Source organism: Pseudoliparis swirei, chromosome 13 (genome assembly GCF_029220125.1).
Source record: "Pseudoliparis swirei isolate HS2019 ecotype Mariana Trench chromosome 13, NWPU_hadal_v1, whole genome shotgun sequence".
Lineage (NCBI taxonomy): Eukaryota > Metazoa > Chordata > Actinopteri > Perciformes > Liparidae > Pseudoliparis > Pseudoliparis swirei.
This window is the reverse complement of record NC_079400.1, coordinates 1,882,921-1,904,927: the sequence shown is the minus strand read 5'-3', so window position 1 is coordinate 1,904,927 and position 22,007 is coordinate 1,882,921. Positions and strand designations below refer to the sequence as shown.

At 44.0% G+C, this 22,007-nt stretch overlaps 1 protein-coding gene across 1 annotated transcript; it reads right to left on the bottom strand.

Moving 5' to 3' along the window:
- Positions 1–780: 780 nt before the first annotated feature.
- Positions 781–18,445, bottom strand: LOC130203840 (transient receptor potential cation channel subfamily M member 4-like). The gene is made up of 28 exons (XM_056430272.1): positions 18,210–18,445; positions 16,676–16,737; positions 16,387–16,564; positions 15,457–15,637; positions 13,559–13,728; positions 13,236–13,410; positions 12,672–12,736; positions 12,339–12,572; positions 11,398–11,500; positions 11,201–11,322; positions 10,323–10,607; positions 9,698–9,799; positions 9,295–9,423; positions 8,990–9,119; positions 8,587–8,732; positions 7,196–7,308; positions 6,989–7,105; positions 6,834–6,883; positions 6,194–6,426; positions 5,915–6,030; positions 4,981–5,113; positions 4,728–4,902; positions 4,340–4,505; positions 3,688–3,869; positions 2,538–2,670; positions 2,377–2,449; positions 1,669–1,762; positions 781–1,537 (listed from the first exon to the last, which is right to left on the bottom strand). The coding sequence occupies exons 1-28, from the start codon at positions 18,267–18,269 to the stop codon at positions 1,506–1,508; spliced, it is 3,759 nt and encodes a 1,252-aa protein (XP_056286247.1). The 5' UTR covers positions 18,270–18,445; the 3' UTR covers positions 781–1,505.
- Positions 18,446–22,007: the final 3,562 nt, after the last annotated feature.

The following is a 22,007-nucleotide window of genomic DNA, read 5'->3' as shown; positions in this document are numbered from 1 at the left end:
TTATTGCTAACATCAGCATTGTACACCCTTTAAGGGTTAAACCAACACGGCTCAACAGTAGAGATGGGATTTGCTTACTGGTTGCAAAGCAGAAGAGAACATGTCAGCATGATGTATGGAATGGATGTAAAAAGAAGGAAATGGAGATGATGGAAATATGCACATGTGCTGCAACTTGACGTTAAAAATAAACTTTTTATTCAAAGTACAGAGTTTATATTCACGCTGTTCCATATGAAGCCAGATGAGAAACTAGATGGAGAGTTTGAGTGTGTGCTTCATTGTGTTAAATCAAGGTTTAGTCATGACAGACGGCATACATGAGGAGTGAGACACACATGACCGCTCACATGGGAACATATCTGCACATGGGAGGGCGACGGCACCGCCTCGCTCAGCGTGAGCCGCTGGTGCGATGGACAGGTGGCCCGGCTGGCTATTTACAGTGAGGCTCCTTAAACAGCTCAGCTCCACTATGTGACCTTCAGTCTCTGGCAGAGTGAAACTCAGCACCATGGTGCACCTTTCACACAGACCATACCCGCTTCGCTCTCTAATACCTCTTAGTCACACTTTACATCAGTCATTCTTATTTTTTTGTAAAATCTGCATAATTAGTTTCTATATAGTTCAGTTTCTTTGAACCAAGCTATGACACCATTTAAAGTAACAGATCAACATTTTGGGGAAATACACTTATTTGCAGAGTTAGGTGAGAAGATTGATACCAATCTCCTGCACCTGTAACTAACTAACATTAAAAGAAATATAAAGAATTCATTAAGACTGCAGATACAATTTATTGAACAGAATAAAGTAGTTTGGCATTACAAATACATGGTTCAACATTTACAGAAAGTAACAGACCACAAAAGGATTAAAGATGATAGATAGATAGATATATACTTTATTAATCCCCAAGGGGAAATTTGTCGTAACAGTAGCAGCACCAATAAACTAAACACACAATAATAAAAAATAAAATATAGAACAAAATATAAAAAACAGGGATGAAAGATAAAGAAGTATACAAGTGAAAGATAGATGTATACAAGTATACAAAGTAAAATATAAAATAAAACAGTAATGTGCAGTGAATGTAACCTCTGTAAAAAACAAAGGATTATAGTTTCAATATAGCAGTAAAGATCTCTAAAAACAGTTTTTTTTAAATCCATCAGTCAGCTTAAAACTACAGCAATGAAGACATGATAGCACTGTCAAATAAAAACCATAGAATCCATTATAAATACACACACTTGACTTTGGAATTTACATATGATCAAATGCACACTTGTATCAGCGTTTGCATTTCATCATGACTAACAAGAAGCGATGGCTCGACACGTGTTTTCAGTTCAGAACAAAGTAAAGACATTCGGTAACAGAGTCCAGGGATGAACAAACTGCAGCTGACCAACAGGAAACATGGTCGAGTGTGTAGCATCCAAAGTAAAAAAGCACTTCTACCGACCCGAGCAAGCGAAGGCGTCGCCGCGGCGGGGTCAGGTGGCGTTGGCGGACGACAGGAACGAATCTGAGAGGCAGAATGCGGAGAGCGACTGGATGAAAAGAAACACGACGCTCCGAGCGCGACTTGGGACTTTACGACGCGCGAGCAACATTTCTCTCATTTGTGTAAAGGTGCGTGCATGTTGTCATGGTTACCTCTCGAGGTGGGAGGAGGCCGAGGAGGCTTGAACGTGCTGCCTTGGGCCAAAGTGTCAACGATCCAGCTCAGAGCATTGGAGCAGTACTCCATCTGAGAAAGAGGCAACACATATGTCAGCATTCTAGGAAACACACTTATTGACTCGGCGTGCTAAAAATATGAGGCAAACGCAAGCAGCCAGTTAGCTTAGCTTAGCATAAAGACGGGTGATGGCTAGTACACACCACTAAAACATCAGACGGCTGTTTTTACAGTAGCCAGTTTCCTGCCCCCCCCCCCCCCCCCTCATTATGCCGAGATGGGCTAACCCATGAATTGTACCATTTAACTCAGCATGAAAACAAATAAGTATACTATACGATAAACAAATGTGTGATTTATATATTTAATTTAATTTGTCATTAGTATTGTGTATTGTGTATGCATATATGTTATACATATATATATATATATATATATATTATTTTATATTTTACTTTGTATACTCCTATATCTTTCATCCCTGTTTTTTTATATTTTATTTTTTATTCTTGTGTGTTTAGTTTATTGGTGCTGCTACTGTGACGACAAATTTCCCCTTGGTGATTAATAAAGTATATATCTATCTATCTATTTTGATATTCATAAATACATATTTCTATATGAGATCACAGGGTTCTAGTTGAAATGATGCGATCGCCCAGTGAACTGTGCCTTCGTTGTACCTCGTTCTCCAGAGCCCTCAGCCTGTGGTCAAAGTCTCTGCTTTCAGTCACATGCTTAAGCACGCTGTCCACTCTGGAAAAGAAGAAGATATTAACCTCAGTATTATGGAAACAAAAGAATAAACGAACCGCTCGGTGTTGGTGCAGGGCGGCGTTCTCACTTGACAGACATCCGCTTGAGCCGCTCCGAGTCGCTGCTCTTCTGGATCGTGTTCTGGGCCGTCAAGAAGTCCTCCTTCTGGATGATTTCCCACGTCATCAGCTTGTTGGCTGCTTTCCCTCGTAGCTGCAAAACTGGTAGGAAAGGGGAAAGAGTTTAATAATAATAATACATTTTATTTGGAGGCGCCTTTCAAGTCACCCAAGGTCACCTTACAATGAAATAATACAGGATAAAAGATAAAAGCGTGAAAGATAGAAACAACATTAAAACAGAACATCAACTTAAAAACAAGTGAAGTGCACATGGTTTATTTATAAAGTGTTTAATCCTCATTCTCAGACTCAGCCATCGAGTTTCCTGAAGCAAGCGGGAACCACCACGGCTGATTTGAAGCCCTTGTGGAAGTTAAAAATCATCCAATTTGTAGGAGACACATTAGACTCAAGATGTGATTTAGTAGCAAGAATGTTTAAATGCTCCTTTAGTTACTGGTACTGACGACGTCATAGCCAATAGCCCTAAATAAATCAACTTTAAATGGAGCTACTGCCTCTGAAGACTCATTGAGTGAAGTTCATCCGTGATCTAGAGCAGTGGTTCACAGATGGGGTACGTGTCCCCCTGGGGGTACGTCAAGGTACTCCAGGGGGTACGCGAGATTAAAAAATACAAAAAATCTATTTAAAATTAGCATCCATTAAATATCCTTTAAAAATAGTTATTTCAGTCATATTCAATAGAATATAAGTGCAAGTTAATAAACTGAATGTTCTATATTCTATGATTGAATCAGACACTGATGGCACAACGCTGTGTGTTACATCTTTTCTAAAAATGATGTCATGCTGGATGGGGGGGGGGGGGGGGTGTACAGCCCTGAAAAAAGGTTGGGAACCACTGATGCTTGAAATGAAAGAGTACCACTCAAACAGGTTACTGCATGAAGCACATGCCCGTCTGGTGGGAGGGGCTTAACGACAGAGGAGGGCTCCATTTTCAAATTGTCGTTTTTGTGTCCGCTTTCCAAAAATCCGCCCATCGTGGGGCACCACTTGAATTACTGAACGCTTCTCGTGGACATTTGGTCAAACAACAGCGAAACTAAAAAGTGCCTTCCCCAGTTCCCAGACTCCTGTTCAAATACTGACCAAAGTGGTGGATCTTGATGGAGGGCACCTTGCGGATGATCCTTTTGATGAAGAGGTTGATGTGAGAGAGGATGATGAAAGGAGGAGCCAGGGAAGGACGGAAGTGGTAATTAACGATCAGGGTGTAGCGCTGGAACTTCCAGTAGATGTCGCTGTTGCCCTGCACTTCAGAGAAGGTGGAGCTGGGTGGACACACACACACACACACACACACAGAGAGAGAGAGAGAGAGAGTAAAGGGTGCCGTGTCGTGGAGAGAACTCCCATAATAATAATACATTTATTTTATAAGGCGCCCTTCAAGGCACTCAAGGTCGCGCTACAACTCATTAAAAACAGTTCAGACAACCAGAGAGCAGCGGCAGCAAAAGAGACGTAAAGGATGAAAGATTACATCATGAGAGAGAGGACAACCCTCAGACTACGCTCCTATAGGAGGACAACCCTCAGACTACGCTCCTATAGGAGGACAGCCCTCAGACTACGCTCCTATAGGAGGACAGCCCTCAGACTACGCTCCTATAGGAGGACAGCCCTCAGACTACGCTCCTATAGGAGGACAACCCTCAGACTACGCTCCTATAGGAGGACAACCCTCAGACTACGCTCCTATAGGAGGACAGTGTGGGAGACCAGTCTCCTGGCTCCCTACCTGAACATGGCGATCAGCAGGTTGATGAGCAGGATGTTGGTGACCAGCAGATACACGATCAGCAGAATCACCACCAGCCAGTTGCTGTACTGAGTCCTGCACGGCTCCGACCCGCTCCGGATCAGCGTCACGTTGTTGGTGCAGGGCATGTCCCACTGCTTCCCCACTGAGGGGGAGACACAGAATTTAAAAAGAAAAGATTAATATATGTGTCGCGATTTTTTATATTATAATGTATAGATCTGAGATAACACATTTGTGTTACTGTGGTGGCTGTAAAAAGCTCGCAACCGAAACACAGACAGACAGACAGACATATATATTTATAGATATAACTAAATATATCTGTTCTCAAGATGCAAGACACACAAACAAACTAACACACTACCATCCATCTCTTCCACAGGGATCTGTCCAAAGATGTGCAAGTACGGTCGGTAGAAAACGCGGCGAAAGATGCGTTCTAAGTTCGGGTCGTAGGAGTAAAGCAACGCCTGATTGGCTACTCCGTACGCCATGAGCCACACCATCAGGAAGAAGAGGAAGAAGAAGATGTCCTTCATCTGAAAAAAAGGAAGGAGTTTTGAACTTCTTGCTAAAGTCACTTTGGTTTTGAGGTCAACTTGTGAAAAGCTTCTCACCATCTTGCCAACTATGATGATTTTTGGTCCCAGCTGTTTGTGAATGGCAAAGATGTGAATGAGGCGGAGGGTGAAGACCATGTAGTCCACGCAGAGGATATCCCGGCCGAATCCATACGACCACGGGAACATCCTGAAACAGAGTGAAGCACACACACTGTTACAATGGCTCCACCTAGTGGCCAACATGGAGAAATGACTGCAGGGTCTTTATTGGTATATCACAGGGTGGCAGAAAGGAGTGTGCTCACACTTTGAACTAGAACGGGCACTGGGTAGAGCGCATACCTTCGCATATCACAAGATTGGACATTGAATTATGAACATCTTGGCATTAGTTGCATGCCAATTGGATAGAAATTGACTGCGCTATGGTAAAAAGAAGATGTTGACCTTTTCTTGACCTTGACCTTTGACCCGATCAATCCCAAAATATAATCAAATGGTCCCCGGATAATAACCAATCATCCCACCAAATTGTATGCGATTCGGTTTAATACTTTTTGAGTAATGCGAGTAACACGCATACAAATAAATAAATAAATACACGGCGATCAAAACATAACCTTCCGCATTTTCAATGCGACGGTAATAAACAGGAATATACGAGATGATGTATCGATCTGTTAAGACCCATCTGTGATATAACATGTTTTGATCATGTTGTTTTGGTCTGATAAACTACAATTCATTCAGGTAACCCAAACTATTAGATTAAAGTGTACTTATATTCCTCCTGTGACAACACACTGCTTCGTTTTAAAGAACCAAAGCCATTCATAAGTGCCTTAAAACACACAAAATGTAGAATAAAATTGGAATCGCATACATTTTGTGATCCTGAATTATGGAAACCAGGCTGAACATTGATCTAGAAATGAAGGTTGTTGGCGTGACCCTGTTCTAACGCATACCGTCGATACTGCGTAGTTACCTGCAGATTCCTCCAATAATGAACAGCACGATGGCGATGAGGTCACACTTGTTCCACACATCCCGGATGTATACTCTCATCCTCTGACGCATCGTCATCGTCCCCAAAAAGAAGGTCTTCGGGAAGAAAACAATTGCAGAGCAATAAATGAAACGCAGCTCTCAACCATCAGAGCGTCGAAAAAAAGAAGCTCTTTCCGTGTGAGATCCTTGTACGTTTGTTGTAGAATAGCTGCGTTAAGTGGAACGTTTTGCACCGGCGCGTCTCTCCGGCACTCACCTCCCGGAACTCCTCGCACATGATGGTGAAGACCCAGAAGTACAGCACGTACTCCGTGACGGCCGGACCGGAGGGCGGCGGCGGCTGGAAGTCCACCAGCAGCACGTAGGCAAACAGCAGCAGGAACAGGAAGTACATCAGGACGTTGCCCAGGAACGCCGTGACGGGTGCGAACCAGAACTCCCGCCATCTCGACACGATGAACGGGCGCTTTGGCGGTCTGCGAGAGACGCCTGCGGGGAGGCGCGGCGGGCGCGGGTCAGATTATTACCCAGGGTTCTTACACATGTTGACCGATGGATTTCCAGGACTTTAAACCAGATGTCCATGACCAAACTGAAATCTCGGTATAAACATGAAAACTGTAGAAAATGTTGCGTATCGAGAGCGTACGGCGGCTTATATTTTGAGCGTCTTTCTTTAAAAAACATATTAATTATTTCAAACTCGGCGTAAATGAACATGTGATTATAACAAATTTCCATGACTTTTACAAAACTTTTATGATTTAAGTTTTTCCCATGACTTTTCCAGGCCTGGAAATGACCTTTTTAAAATTCCATGACTTTTCCAGGTTTTCCATGACCGTACGGACCCTGATTACCACACCGGCTGCTAATGATCGTTCCTGGGGTTTCACCTTTGATGATTGCCGACCTGGGAGAGAGTGTTCCCTGGTCATCCGCTTCACTGGAAGAAAAAAAAAAAAGTGGCACGTTTTAAATGAACACAAAACACTAGAAATTCATCGAATGAAAATAAGTCGAAAAAGCTTCCAAATGTTGTTTTTTTTACATGTGTTTGATGTCCGAGAAAGAGAAGATGGTGGTGCCGTAGAGGCTGTCGCTGTCCTTGCCCAGTCCGTCCTCGTTGGGCTTCTCCTCCTCCGCTAGATGCTGGTCCTCTTGTTTCCTGGGTGGCGAGGCACGATGTATGAAAGCATCGGTCCCGACATCGTCATCCTCTGAATGCCGACAGCAGGAAATGAAATGATGCTTTTACCGGAAGGAGATGAGGTTGGTGTAGCAGAGGACGGGGCAGAAGAAGGTGAGCAGGAGCCTCCACACATCGGTGTTCCTCTTCATGTCCCCCCACCAGATCTGGGACAACAGAGACTGGAGGAGAAGACCAAATCAGACCAAACTCACCAACTGCTACAGATGAACTTAATAATAATACATTTTATTTACAAGGCGCCTTTCAAGGCACTCAAGGTCGCCGTACAACACATCGGACCCTAAGAGAGGTCATAGATCCCATCTGCCTGATGGATGGTGGAGGTCTGGGTGGTGAAATATGCCGACTACCAACTCTTCATCCACTCTGTCATCTTCATTGTGTTGTTCCTGTGTTTTAATTAGTGTGTAATGATTCCTTCTGGTCACATGACATCTATGACACCTGTCCATCCTGGAGAGGGATCCTCCTCTGTTCTCTCCTCAAGGGCTCTGACCTTTCACCCTGAAGGGTTGTTTGGGAGTTGTTCCTGATCCGATGTTTAGTTTAGTTTAGTTTATTTCGATCAGCAATAATATACAAAAATCAAAATTTCAACAAAAGAAGAAAGTGGCTAACCGAAAAGGGTCAAGGCTGAAGCTATCAAGCTTATAAGTGCCCTTACCTATGATGTGAGGTCAAAGGTCAGGGATGTCTATGTGTACAGATTGTAAAGCACTGAGACTAATTTATAATTTGTGAAAATGGGCTCTACAAATAAACTGAATTGAATTAAAAACAGTTACAGTTAAGACAACCGGAGATCAGAGCTCGTGTAATATTACATCATTGCTCCTTAATTATATTAATAAAGTGGTGAAATGCCTTTTTAAAAGAGAGATTATTTATGCGCCACATTAGATATTCAGCATTGATTGACAAGAGCACGTCTTACACTATTAAAGATGCAAGAGCCACAAGTGTGTTTTTAGTAAATTGAAATTTCTGAATTGTTTATAATTTAATATTCAGAATTATGCTCACGGTGTAGGAACTATAGGTGAAATATATTGAAAGATGTTAACGACTGACGCTCGAGGGGATTTAATGACGTCGTGACGGCAGCAGGTGGAAGGAAAGAGCCGCATGAGACAAGAGAGCAGAGAGTTTTTTTTACCATGTGATTGTTTTTGAATGCACATCAGAGCATCAATGAAAATAAATATTTAAAAAACACAAAATAAAATACTAAAAACTAATACTAAATAAATTTGTAACATTTTAGTTAGTAAATTATTATTGTTAAAAAAAACTAAAAATGTAGCCCGGATATCTGTGAGCGCAAGCTGAAGTTACAGTCTGAAACATTTGAAAGGGATGAAGCATGAACAGAAAGTTAGAAAATAAAGTCAGGGGACTTGTTTTGTTTTTTTCACGCTGCAGTCACAGTAACTCACCTGTACTCCGTCGTGGCTGAAGAACAGGCGAGCGTCGGCGCCCATTCCCATCTGGAGGCAGGTGGTGCCGCCCCAAACCGGAGACTTCCTAATCAGGAGGGTGAAGGAGCGACTCTCATTGCTCCGGTAGCAAGAGCTGAACATGTCTGCGATGAGAAGAAGGCGAGGACGGAGAGTCGGGTTCAGGAAATGCGAGAGCAAGAAAAGAAAAGTTTATTCCGAGAAGCAGTCATCGTACACCGGATGTGAATAAAGCAACGCGTTACTTCATTTGAAGAATTACAATCACCACAATCCACTTTCCAAAAGAAAAAAGAAAAAATGTAAAAGCGAAAATCTGTTATTTTACATAATTAACTGATAAAAAACCGGAACAATTAGGGATGAGTGGAACGTCTCTCACCGTGTGCCAGGTTCTCAAACCTCTGGGCCAGCTCCTTCATGGACAGTTTGTTCTCCGCCTCCGCCTCCAGCTTGGAAAGTTCCCTCAGAATCTTACAGCCACTCAGAGCACTGAGCACCGACTCCCCTGTCTGACACACACACACACACACACACACACACACACACACCGAAATAGGTTTAAAGAAGTATCGCTGCTACGCAGACGCAGCCGTGAGCCCGGTTGCTAGAGCCCGGCGGATTGTCATGAGCGCTTTGCAGAAAAAGCTACAGAACAGATTTGGACTCTGTGATTGGGAGTCGTACCATCTCCCAGAAGAAGATGGCCATCTCGCTGCGGTTCTGGAGGACGGACCAGACGAATAGCGAAGCCCAGGGGAAGAGGCAGCGCTTTTCCCGGTAAAGGCAGTCTCCCCGCAGCAGCTTACTGGCTCGCTGGGATGGATCAGAGGAAGCAGCGGAGGAGGAGGTGTCAGATCGGCCTTTTTATTCAGGAAGACGTTTATGTCTTTGAGTCGAGTTTAATTTGTGTCAAATATTCCTTTTTTTTTAAATTATAGTTAGTTTTAACCATGTACTGGCTCTGTGGCACTCGGAGATTCTTGGATGAAGAGTGCCTTACGAATAGAATCCATTATTATTATGATTATGTCAGTAGCGCACTAGCTTTCATGTACGTCTATGTTTGTCTATGTATTAAGAAAAGTACCCTGAGTGCTCTCCTCTTGGATGAGATCTGCTCTAAGCCCAACGCTCCATAGTAAAATGGCTGGCAGATGTCCCCCATTAACAGCTCCAGGACCCCTGCAACCTGAAAAAAAAATACACACAAGGGGTTAGGGCAGTGGTCCCCAAACTAAGGCCCGCGGGCCGGATACGGCCCCCCTGCACATTTGGCCCGGCCCCCTGAACATTACCAGAGACGCATTATGATTTTTTTTTTTCAGTCTGGCCATGCAAATCCTAGACTAGCCCCTGTCAAATAGAACGGAATTAGTTATTAGTTATTATTTATTTCACAAATAGTGTTATTTATTTCCTGACTTTTTTCTGTGAAAATCCCGGAAAGGGTTATGAATATTTGGTTATGTGTGGCTTTCTGGAAAACAGTACATGTCTACATTTAGGCACCCGTCAGACTTTTTCTGTTACAAACTGACCCCGCCCCCATTAGAGAAGGGAAAAGTTATGTGGGCCTCACAGGAAAAAGTTTGGGGCCCCCTGGGTTAGGGTAACAAACAAATACAAATATTTGTGTTATTGTGCATAATTTTTTTTGTTGTTGTTTTTTTGTTATAAATTGGACGTGGGCAAAACCAAGTTCCGTCTCCAACCTCGAAAAGGCTAATCTCCGTCCCCGGGCCGCTGTGAATGTGCTCCGCCGCCACTCTGGAAGCAGAGTCCTGCTGGGTCGAGGCTGCGGTTCCTAGTCGCTCCACTAGGCGGCGCTGGAGCAGGTGGTACAGCACCGTGCTGTCGGCCACCGAGCGGTAAAGGCTCTCCAGCCGGCCGTAAGTCAGGTAGTCCAGGATGTTCAGGCCGTTCTCCGTGAACAGACGCACAAACTGAGGCTTGTTGTTGACCAGGGCGTCCGTCATGGAGTCCTCCAGGTCTTCATACTATTTGATTAAAAAGGGTTTTAATACAAGGTCAATACTTCATTTTAACCCTCCTGTGACCTTCAAATGTACTAACATCTTTTACCTGTGTCAGGTACTTTATGTTTGTTTGTTGACTACCTAAATAGCCCATGAAATAAAAAGCCCCCGCCCATACATCCAGAATACTTGTTCACGACGATGGCGAAATATGCAGATCACCATTAAAATCTCACCGATTGACCTCTAATTGGAAAGAGATATCTTTTTGGTGTTTTAATGGCTTTATATTACTTCTAAGTAAATATTTTTATTTCAAATTGACCCCAAAGAACACCGATGCGTACAAGTTGTGTTCAGGACATTGAAAACACATCATGTGAATTTTATGTTTACCCAGTCGTCCCCAATAAATTAGGAAAAGTCATGAAATGTGGAGCAAAAAAACTGATGTTAGTAATTTGTTGAGAGATGTTAAACAGTGAATGGGGTCAAATTGACCCCAAAGGTCACAGGAGGGTTAAGAGAACATTTTCACTTGCACAACGGGGCTCAAAGTGCTACTACCCATAATGCATCTACTTTAAAGTGCTAGAATGTTGTCGCCCCCTCACCCTCCAATGGATGTCTCCGTTGAAGAGTTCGCTCTTGGCGATGTCGACCCTGTTCCACGTGACCGCCAGCTTCAGCTCTTCATTGTACGGGCTGGCGTCAGCTGACGCGCGGTGCTTACTCGCTTAAAGAAACAACACATGAACAATGAAGAAATGTTGCCACAGCAATTTCCATAATTTAAATGAGAGGCATGCACCTCCGACCAAGGCTTTGAGCAGGACGGTATCAAAGTCATTCGGGCCCTCCTGCTCTCCGTGGTAGATCGTGATGAAGTCTCTGTTCTGGTAGATGCTCAGAGCCTGCAGACCCAAAGCATCACAGATGATCTCAATAATTGGCGATAATGGAGAAAGAGACCAACGAGCCGACAGATGATGAAAACAGATGAGCCGTGATACTGGACAGCGGCCGGCCTCCCTCCGGATGTCTGGCGTTTAGAGATCGTATCGGGGCATTTGAAGTTAAGCACCGGCAGAAATAATCAACCAGCATGTAGAAAATAAGATTAAGAGTCTTTTTTTAAATTTTTATTCGCTCCCAAGTGCAATAGATCGCAAATCACAACGGCGATGAAGTTACACATTTAATTATAATCTAGGACACTGATAAATGATCCAATCAAACAATAACCATCAAACGCACACAAATCATGTGTCTGCAGTGAGGAGGAGGGCGTGTTGGGAGGGTTGAGAAGCCGACATGTCCTGATGTCACTTCCATTCACAATAAAGAACGTGCATGGATGCTCGCTGCTTTGTGCATTCTGGCAATTTTTTTGAATGTTTTTTGAGAAAAGATGTCCTCATACAAGCGGATTGTAAACAGCAGCAACGACAACTGAAGAACCACCAGCCGTTTCAAGGATGGGTGGCAAACGGAGGCAGGGAGCGGCTGGAAGGCCGAGCGGAGGCTCAATAAATGTGCATTAAGTGCCACGACTAAAACGTGTTGGCTGAACATGCAGGTATCCTGGGGGAGGGGCTTTGGCATCTTGACCAGCGTATTATGTCAACAAGAACATTTAAAAACTGAAAACACGAATATCAAAAAAGTTTTTAAAAAACGTCATGTCGCCCCGTAGCTGCTCAATAAACGTCTTCTTCCCGTTGTGCGTGTCAAGGCGGCCGCAGCGCTTACCCGTTCGACCAGTTTGTCCGACTCGGCTTCAGAAGGGAAATGCTTTTTAACCCGCTCCGCGACTTTGTCCTTCAGGTCCACGCTGGGCCCGGCCTCGGCGTCTCCCTCGCCGGACGACTGGACGACCGGCGCCGACGACAGGTTGTCCAACACGTCGCTCAAGAAGTCCGCCAGGCCTCCGGAGCCAGCCAGCACCAGCCAGGGCATCGAGGTTTTAAGAGAAAGGTCCACTCTCTGAGAGAAAGGTGGGGAAAAGAGAGAGAGGGAGATTGCTTTACGGAAGATTAAAGGCATAATATAAATAAAAGAACTGTACAACCGAGCTGTACATACCTCCAGCAGGCTGGCTTCCCCCGATATCAGCATACAGAGAACAGGGATGTCGATGCTGCCGCTGCCTACGACAACAAATAAAACATCTTTACACCGAATGCCTTCAGAGCATTTGGGAAGTCTTCGTTTGTCCCGTCTACACTTTCATTAAGACGTTCCGACCACGTGTGCAGACAAACCATCTGCATATATATATATATCCAGTGGATACCAGAGGATTGTCCGATCGTCACGTGCAGTAGCAAAAGATTACCACAAGAGGGCCAAACAGCTTGAAACCAGTCGACTGCAAGCACATGTTCATGAGAGCTCTTTAAACATACATTTGTTTTTCTAACATATAAACAAATAAATACATTGTTATAATATTTGTACATGGGGATCTGAAAAAAAAAGATTTAAAAAAGATATTCTATTTAATTAGGCCAAGATGCATCACTGGTTTCCTACATCCAGCTCAGCTGACCCGTAATCGTCCTGTTTTCAGTCAGGCGATGGCAAACAGCTCCTCCGTGCCTACACGACAGACACAAAGCGTGACACTTCATTATCCCCGTCTCTCACCCCAGATGCCGGTGCGCTGGTGGGAGATGTAGTCCTCCAGCTTGGCCCTGAAGCCCGTCTCTCCTCTGCGTCCCACACTCCCGTCGTCCACCAGCAGGAAGGCCTGGTAGTTGTTGTCCAGGCAGCAGGAGTCCCGGGACATGTTCTTCACGTAGTACTTGGCAGGGAAGCTGCCCTGCAAGAGGAGCAATCCAGGGATAAGATCTAGTGAGGCTCTTTAAAAACACCTGTGGTGCATCAGAGGTATTCGGTGGATCCCAAGACGCTCGCAGTGCACGATACAGGTGAACAAGACTTTTTTTGGGGGGGGGGGGGGGGTACACCTGAGGGTTGACGAGCTGCTGTCGGTTGTGCACCAGGCCCCAGGGAGCGATACCCAGAGCCACCACCTTGTTGCGGGACACCGACGAGGCCGCGGTCGCGTGATCCCTCACCGCCTCGCCAACACACCTGCCGACGCCCTCCCGCAAGCCGGCCGTCAGGATCCACGCTCCTGGTCACCGAGAGGGGGGGAACATTTACGAAGAGGCAGTCAGATGTCATGACACAGGATTCTCACACATGTTGACCAATGGATTTCCAGGACTTTAAACCAAATGTCCATGACCAAACTGAAATATCGGTATAAACATGAGAAATGTAGAACATGTTGCGTATCGAGAGCGTACGGCGGCTTATATGTTGAGCGTCTTTCTTTAAAAAACATATTATTTATTTCAAATTCGGCGTAAATGAACATGTGATTATAACACATTTCCAGGACTTTTCCAAAACTTGTATGATTTAAGTTTTTTCCATGACTTTTCCAGGCCTGGAAATTACCATTTTAAAATTCCATGACTTTTCCAGGTTTTCCATGACCGCAAGAACCCTAATGACAGTTTTGCTGAATTTTGCAGTTAAAATCTGGAAATTTTTCTGAAAATTTGTATAATCACCTCTGCGCTGTCAGGTTAATAAATAAGCCGTATTCCCCTAAAGTAAAGGAGATGCAAATGTGCTTGATTTTATAAAATCATGTCGAGATGTAATAAGTGTAATGCAAATTCCAGATGCTTTTAGAAATTCAAATATAGATGTGTGAAATCATAATTTAGAAGTGCGTAGATAGAGTGTGCATCAGCAGTACGTCTTATTATGGGATCTGGAGCCTGCGAGAGAACAGCTATTTAAAGGCCACCTGCCCTCTGCCCGGCTAAGAGGAAACGGCCATTGGAAAACCAAATTAGTATCGGACCCCAGAGACTCATCTAGAGTTACGGAGCTACATTTTGTAGCAGCTGTAATTTTCCGTAAAAAACAACAACAAAGGCACGAGTCGGTTCTGTGTCTTTCAAGAAAAGCACCGATTCAGTATTTCACATTATTAATCAGTTACTCGGAATGGTTACGAGACTTAGAGGGAGTTGTCCTGATGACGAAAGTAAGTGAAATTTGTATGCAAAAACATATAAATATAGACATCAAAAAGCACATCAGTCTGGAACTGTAATCCAGCGCCTACAGGTACAATGCAATTCATTGTTTTGATAATGTATAAAGCTAATTATTTTGATATCTGAATGTGTTGACGTTTGCTCAGATAGAGGGAAACAAAATGGAAAGGTTCCTGAAATTTAAAAAAAGGGATGTAGGAGACACTCTTGAAGCTTAGAAGGTTCATAGGGAGCACTCGTCAGCTATCAAAGACCCAAATTAAACAATGATGCAAGAAAAAAAGTTAAGTAAAGCATCTGTGACAACGGTCAGGCGTTCAGGGTGAATCGAGTTCATTTAATAGCTCATAGAATACCATTTTATAACCGTTTTACAGTATGGTAAGTAAATATGTAAGTGAGCATGATGGAAAACCAGGAGAGACAATGTGGCCAAGCATTACATCATCACTTTTCTGGTGCTGTATTAAATAACATCACCACCACCTGGACCTCGATAAGCCACCGAAAATGGAAGAATGAAAGAGCCAATGAGGCGAGTCTTTGCTGAAAGGATTATTTTCCCATGATGAGACATGGAGCCTCCTATAGCGACAACAATCCCACTTACAGGAGCATCATGTCTCTCAACAACAAATGTTTCTGTATATGGATATCACACTGATATTGCAAACCGTGCATACGCGTTTCACAAGACTTGTAACTGGCATGTGACCCTCGACCCACTTCCCCAGCTGTGTTTTGAAGTGGCGCTTCAGTACAGATTGCTTTCATGACGTGTTTACCTGTGCTTTGCGAGGCCTTCACCAGTCCCTGCCTCAGGACCTCCCGGACCCAAGTCTTCACTTTTGTCCTGCCTTCTCCGCCCACGATGGAAACCACCAGGTTGGGTGAAGGAAGACCCCAGTGGGCCGTCATCAGGGTGTAGACCATAGACGGGGGGGTGTCCCATGACAGACGCAGGAACTGAGCGACACAGTGGACATTCGATTTACTAAAGGATCAAATGCATTTCGTCCATGGACTCAACTAGAGTATCTAAACACACGCTGAATTATTACCTTCGCATTGAAAATGCGGAAGGTTATGTTTTGATCGCCGTGTATTTATTTATATGCGTGTTATTCGCAGAACTCAAAAAGTATTGAACCGAATCGCATGGAATTTGGTGGGATGATTGGTTATTATCCGGGGACCAGTTGATTAGATTTTGGGATCGATCGGGTCAAAGGTCAAGGGTCATGAACAGGTCAAATCTTCTTGAATGGCATGAAATTTGGTGGGATGATTGGTTATTATCCGGGGACCATTTGATTAGATTTTGGGATCAATCGGGTCAAAGGTCAAAGTCAAGGTCAAAATCTTTTTTTTACCATAGCACGATACATTTGTGTCCAATTGGCATGCAACTAATGCCAACATTTTCATAATTCAATGCCCAATCTTGTGATATGCGAAGGTATGCGCTCTACCGAGTGCCCATTCTAGTTAGTTATGCTATTGTTATATTATTGCATTAAAGAGGTCCTCAGTACACATATATGATTGCTTTGTGCATTGTGTTTGTTTACTCAGGTGCAGCCGAAGATTAGGAAAAGAAAAAGGTACTGGCGACTACAGCGCTTGGTGCTTTTAAATCAATATTTGGCTTTGAATCTGGACAGACATAAACTCTAAGGATATGGAGATAAAGCACGTTGTGAACGACCACGCACGTAGCTATGCCTCTTGCTGGCTCCCGCGAACTGCAACTCTCCAAAGGCATCCGTCGGGTATTCAGAGGAGTGCTGGGCGCTGTCCCAGCGGTTGACAATGGCTGTGCTGAAGTAATCCCCGAGAGCCACAGAGCCGTGGGCCTCTCTCTCGCCGCCGCACTGACACAGAGCGCCATTACTGAGAGAGGCGAGAGGACGGCACATGTTAAAACACGATCGTCCTGACGCGTCACCGCAGAGAGCAGACGCCACTTACGCTGAGGAATGCGCGGCGCAACGTTCACACTACCTGAAGGAATCTTCCACAAAGGTGGTGCACACTCTTTTCTTGATGATTTTGGGAATCCAACTCTGCAAGAGACATTTAACAGGTTAACACAGACAGATTATATAGCCTACGGGTCGTTATGTCAAGTTCAGAGCCCACCACATGCCGCTCTACGCTTGGAATGCATGAGGCTGCAGGGTTGTAGGTTACTGTGAAACGTTGGCTGAGAGAGGAAGATGAACTGGTGGGATATACGCTGTGACTTCTGATATGGGGCTGTGGTTTCAGTCCAAGCTGCTAAGTGTCTGTAAGAGAACTAGGGTGCGTGGTGTGTGTGTGTGTGTGTGTGTGTAGGCCACAACTGTACACAGGTATGTTAAGTACACACAGCACATTCTGCAATGCAAACACACAAATACAGAGAGACACTCGACTCTTGAAACTAGTCTGGACTCTTTATAACTCTGAATTTAAACTTGCACTATTAAAAAAGGACTATATATTAATATATCCTAAACAATAGAATTTGTAATCCATAACTGGCATGAAAACAGCTCGGAGATATTGTTTATACAGATGTATTCACGTTGTCAATTTGTGGCAGTGCACATTGTTCCAGATTTAGCTTCACGCATAAAGCTAAACAAACTACGGAGCGCCACGAGGCACATAGGTTGCTTTAAATAGAGTTCAAATGGGCAGCGCGTACACTACGACAGTGGGCGTGCCCTCGTCTTTGTTTTCACATTCAGAGTTAGCGGTGTTTTAAAGTACATTTAAAAAGTACGTTAAGTTAGAAAGTGTCTCACTGAAGCCGTTTTCACAGTTAATGACGTTTCACGGGGAAATTAGCCGTCGACGTTCATCGCACAACAGCCCAACGTGCATTTCCGGTGTTACGGTTTAAGAGGCGACCCTGTTAACTGGCGACTTATATACGTCCGTTGTTGTCGTGGTTACGACGGCCGTTGGGAAAATAGGATAGAGAACACGTATAGCTGTCCTCGTGAATGCCGATTTGGTTTAATGTTGTAATTCAGTGTCATGTCAAACCCTATACATAATTAAATATACTATACCAATTAAACAATGCGGCATTCACGGGGGTATAGCTACGTGTTGTCTTCCTATTTTCAACACCTGTCTAACTACGGTAACAACGGACGCGTTCGGTTCAAAGTCGCCAGTTAACACGGTCGCTTCTTCAACCGTAACACCTGCTTTACTTCCACCGGCTGACGAGTAACTTCCCCGGTGTCCACCGACCCGAGCGGCCGCACTAGTTGGCCCACAAGACGTTCCCGCTGCGGGCGCGTTAACGCGACAGTGTCCCGGAACCGACCGCAGTTGAGAGGTTCATGTGACGGGACGACCCGCTGCTGCGTGCGCGGTCCGAGGCTCGCGGACGAGCGCTCGTGCGTCGTGACTCAAGCGCCTCCAGCCACGACTTGTTTCACAACTTCCTCTTCAAGGACTCCTGTTTTATTCCACTTTTAGTCTTTTTGGCAAAACGCCACCGGGGGAGCAGGGCGGTGTAAATAAAAAGCCTACCCACCTGGTCCTTCTCGGATTTACCGAGTTTGTCTCCGTCCACTCCTCCTCCCGCGTCTCTCATGTTCCTCCTTTCTGATCGACTGAGAGATCCCGAGCGCAAGGAAATACTTCAGGGTTTCTTTTTGATCATTTTCCAAAGAGTGCTTTAAAAAAAACTAAAATCCAGGAAATATACTGAACACCAATTTCCAATAGTTTTGAAAGTAGTTTAGGAGGAACCCAGGTGCAGGCACTCAAACGCACCACACAGGTGAAGACGCACTATGCAAATACCGTCCTCTAAACTTTTAAAATAGGAGGGGCCAGTCCACAGCTGTGTCATACCTGGGGAGTGAGCTGCTGACTGCAATCTTATTAAAATACGAGTTAATTTCACTGCGAACATCCTAATCTTTAGGTGAGTGACGTCAGCTGTGGTGAAGTTAGAAATAAAGTGCTCTTGGCTCCTGATGACACATATGTTGACCCCACTGGAGCACACTGGGCAACTGAAGACACACTTTGCTCTTGTCAACCTACACATCATGTATATATTATATTAAAACAGGACACGTGGGACAGGTGCCTCAATCAGACCCACGTCATCATGGCCAGTGGGAGCCTGACACTGTTGCATCATATGTGATCATTCAGGGGAAATTACAATTACAATTACAACAATAATACTGTACTTGTGTAATCCCTGTGAGGCATTGCCTAATTCTAAGAATAATCCTTGTGCCTCTTCTACCTTCTCCGTAAAAAGCCCCACCCTTGGGAGGTGCCCAAGCACCAAGAGTCCCCCTTCAGGTCAGGTGTGCATGAACTGCAACTCCACACAGTTGTTTATATTAAATATTTATTATGCAATTTATTTAAATATTGAGGAATAAAAATAATAAAACTGATATGATTAAGCATTTCACACGGTAATAACGTAGCCACGTTGAATGTGGTTAATGAGCATAAATCCATAATAAGTACCAGTCATTCAGAACCTTTACATAAATATTTGGTGTAAATAGGTAGAGAAATTGTTTAAAAAACTCTCCACTTCTTAGTCCTTATAGGCGGCGGCATTCCTCTTGGCCTTATCTGCCGAATCCGTGCGGATCGTTGGCCTTTTTGGACTTGTCTGTTCCATTTTTTTTCCTGATTTTGTACAAGGTGTTGGCCAGGTTGTGCAGCTGGCACGTCCCGAGCTGGCATCCACGCTGGGGTGCACGCCGCAGACGTAACCTCACCGCCATGCTGGCGATGAAGCAAAATCAAAGTTTGGGCGTTAAAAACATCACCATACATTTACAAAAATAATGTCCAGTTTTCAAATAAATCACAAAACCTACAATTTGGGTTTTGATAACAGCCATAATTAGAATAACTGAAGTAAACACTGCAATATGTATTCTGCATTAATCCTGCATTAGTAACCTAGTACAGTGCATCCATATGTGATATCATATAAGACATCTGTGTTTTAAACTCATCTTTGCAACAATACTTCTGTATAACGGCACATCGTGTTATATTGTGAGTGCTTATGCTCTTGTGTACCTGTGTCTCAGTGCCTTCAGGTCGAGATGTTTGTCTTCTGACTGAAACGGGATGATCTTCAGTGCGTGCTGCTCCTGTGTGTTCTCTGTCCTTTCCACACCTGAAGCCTCCACATTGTCCTCTGGGATGGCGACGTCAGCGACTGACCTGTGGGTCCGTCAGAAAAAGGGTATTTAGTAATAAAGACGTGTCATGAACCAGACCACTGCTCAGATTATCAATACTGTAATATATCAAGACACTAAAGCAGTGCTGGACACATCCTCAGAACAGTCAGTCGTATATTTACTGGTGTGTTCACTGACCTGTGAGTCAGTCTGAGTGGTGTGGCAGCACTCAGAGGCACAGTCAACAGCAGCAGAACCGCTATCTCCATACCGCACGGGCCTGTGGCACAAAACCCGTGAGTGATGCTGAGGAAAACATCCTGTCCCGACCACATCATCACCAATGTGCGGCGTAATAATACAGACAGAAGATGTTGGCTAAAGAAATGATGAATTAGAGACCTGTTCAAAAATAACAAAAATAGGAAACTTACTGCCAAGAAAATCCCAAAACCTGCTCTGGCTTTTTGAGGAAACCATTCGAAATGTCTTGCTGATTGTTGGATGCCCGAGTCTGTCCCCCCTCTCGCCTCCTGCTCCTTTATAGTGCGAGGGGGTGTGTCTGGAACGTAGTTATTTTTATTGCCGGACCGACTCCCACGCTTGATTAATCAGTTGCGGTGGCAGTTTTATTCTTTATTTACCCGAGCTTTGATGATCCACCTCTAAACAACAGGGTCAAAGCTCAACTCTGCACTTATACTCGAGCTGACCTTGTACCTTCGCTGATGTTTACGTTGATTCTCGATATTCACGCTTTGCTTCACAGACCCCCCCCACCCCCCCACCCCACCCCCTTTCCCCATCTCCCCCATCCACATCCTCCTCCGTGCCTCTCCTCCATCACTCCACTTGCTGCTGAGCAATTGTTCCAGAAATCCTTCTTTCATTTCCATCACCTGCAGGAAGCCCACTGAGCCTAAAATAACTCACGATTCTCCTCCTCGCTTTTCTTTATCGCCTCATTTTTCCTGTGCCTTTTTCCCTTGAGTCACTTTTGCCATTCATATGTTTATTCTTGAAATGTCCTTCACTCACATCCCCCCGAAACAGAGTGTTTCAAAAACAACTTATTGATGGTACAACATTCCTCAAAGATAAAAAATATATATATTTATATATCACATGTACAGATTATCTGACACAATTGCAGCAGACTTAAAGCTTTGTTAGCCCACTGATGAATGGTCACAGAAATCAGAAATTATTAACTTTTCAGGTTTGGCACATGGCCATTCTGTCGTCTCTCGAGGAAACCAACCATTATTCTTTAATGTTTAATAATACAGTTAATCTGTGGGGAGCAAGTGTCTCGTCGGCTCTCCCAGCCTCTCTCCCTCTCTGTGACTCACAACTTCCCCTCTGGACTCTATTGTGTACCTTTTCTGTGAATAACATCTGGGCAGGTTGTGTTGTGAGAGTCATCACGGGTTGCACGAGCACGTATTAACAATAAAGTGATTAGGCAGTCTCGTGATTTCACAAACGATAGAGAATTTCCTCTTATGAGGTAATAACTTGCATGACGACAGAGATTGCATTACAAAGGAACGCTAAATCGCTGGGTGAACTGGTTCCTACACATTTACTGATCGCTGTGAGCAGAATGAGGATTTCTAAAAAAAACACGAGCATATTTCAAAAAAATGTAAACCCAAAAGAATGCATACTACAATAGAACGTAAACACTGTCACTAATAGGGCTAAAACAATAAGTCAATTACTAAATAAGTCAACCAACAGAAAATGTATTTGCAAATACTTTGATAATGGATTAATTGAATCATTCATTTTTCAAGCCAGAATAATAAACATTCCCGACTTTAATTTGGTGTCATCCTCATGAGCTTTAATACATTATGATGAGCTTTTTGATTTGACTATTTTTTTTAAATATTTTTTTGTTTTGTACCCAGTTACATGAATTAATCCTTTTTTTTTGCTCCCTGAGGAATATGTGTAATTACCACATTAGTCAATTATTTAAACATCTGCTTTAAATCCCACTCTCTGTCTTCTGTGGGTTTTGAAGAGTCCCGTATTGCACACGTCTATAACGATTGTTTTCTTCCTCTAGTTCTAGAGGTCACTGGGGGTCGTCATCATCAGTCTCTTGTAGCTCTGACTTGTTGATGTTCTACATCTCCAGCATCTCATTC

Bases quoted from the DNA above. Each gene is read 5' to 3' on its own strand.
- LOC130203840 (XM_056430272.1), bottom strand. From the start codon at position 18,269: ATGAGAGACGCGGGAGGAGGAGTGGACGGAGACAAACTCGGTAAATCC. The intron at 13,411-13,558 runs GTGTACCCCCCC...CTCCTCTTGCAG, and splicing joins AGCAGCTCGTCAACCCTCAG to GGCAGCTTCCCTGCCAAGTA. The intron at 11,323-11,397 runs GTGCATGCCTCT...TGTTTCTTTAAG, and splicing joins GCTCAAAGCCTTGGTCGGAG to CGAGTAAGCACCGCGCGTCA.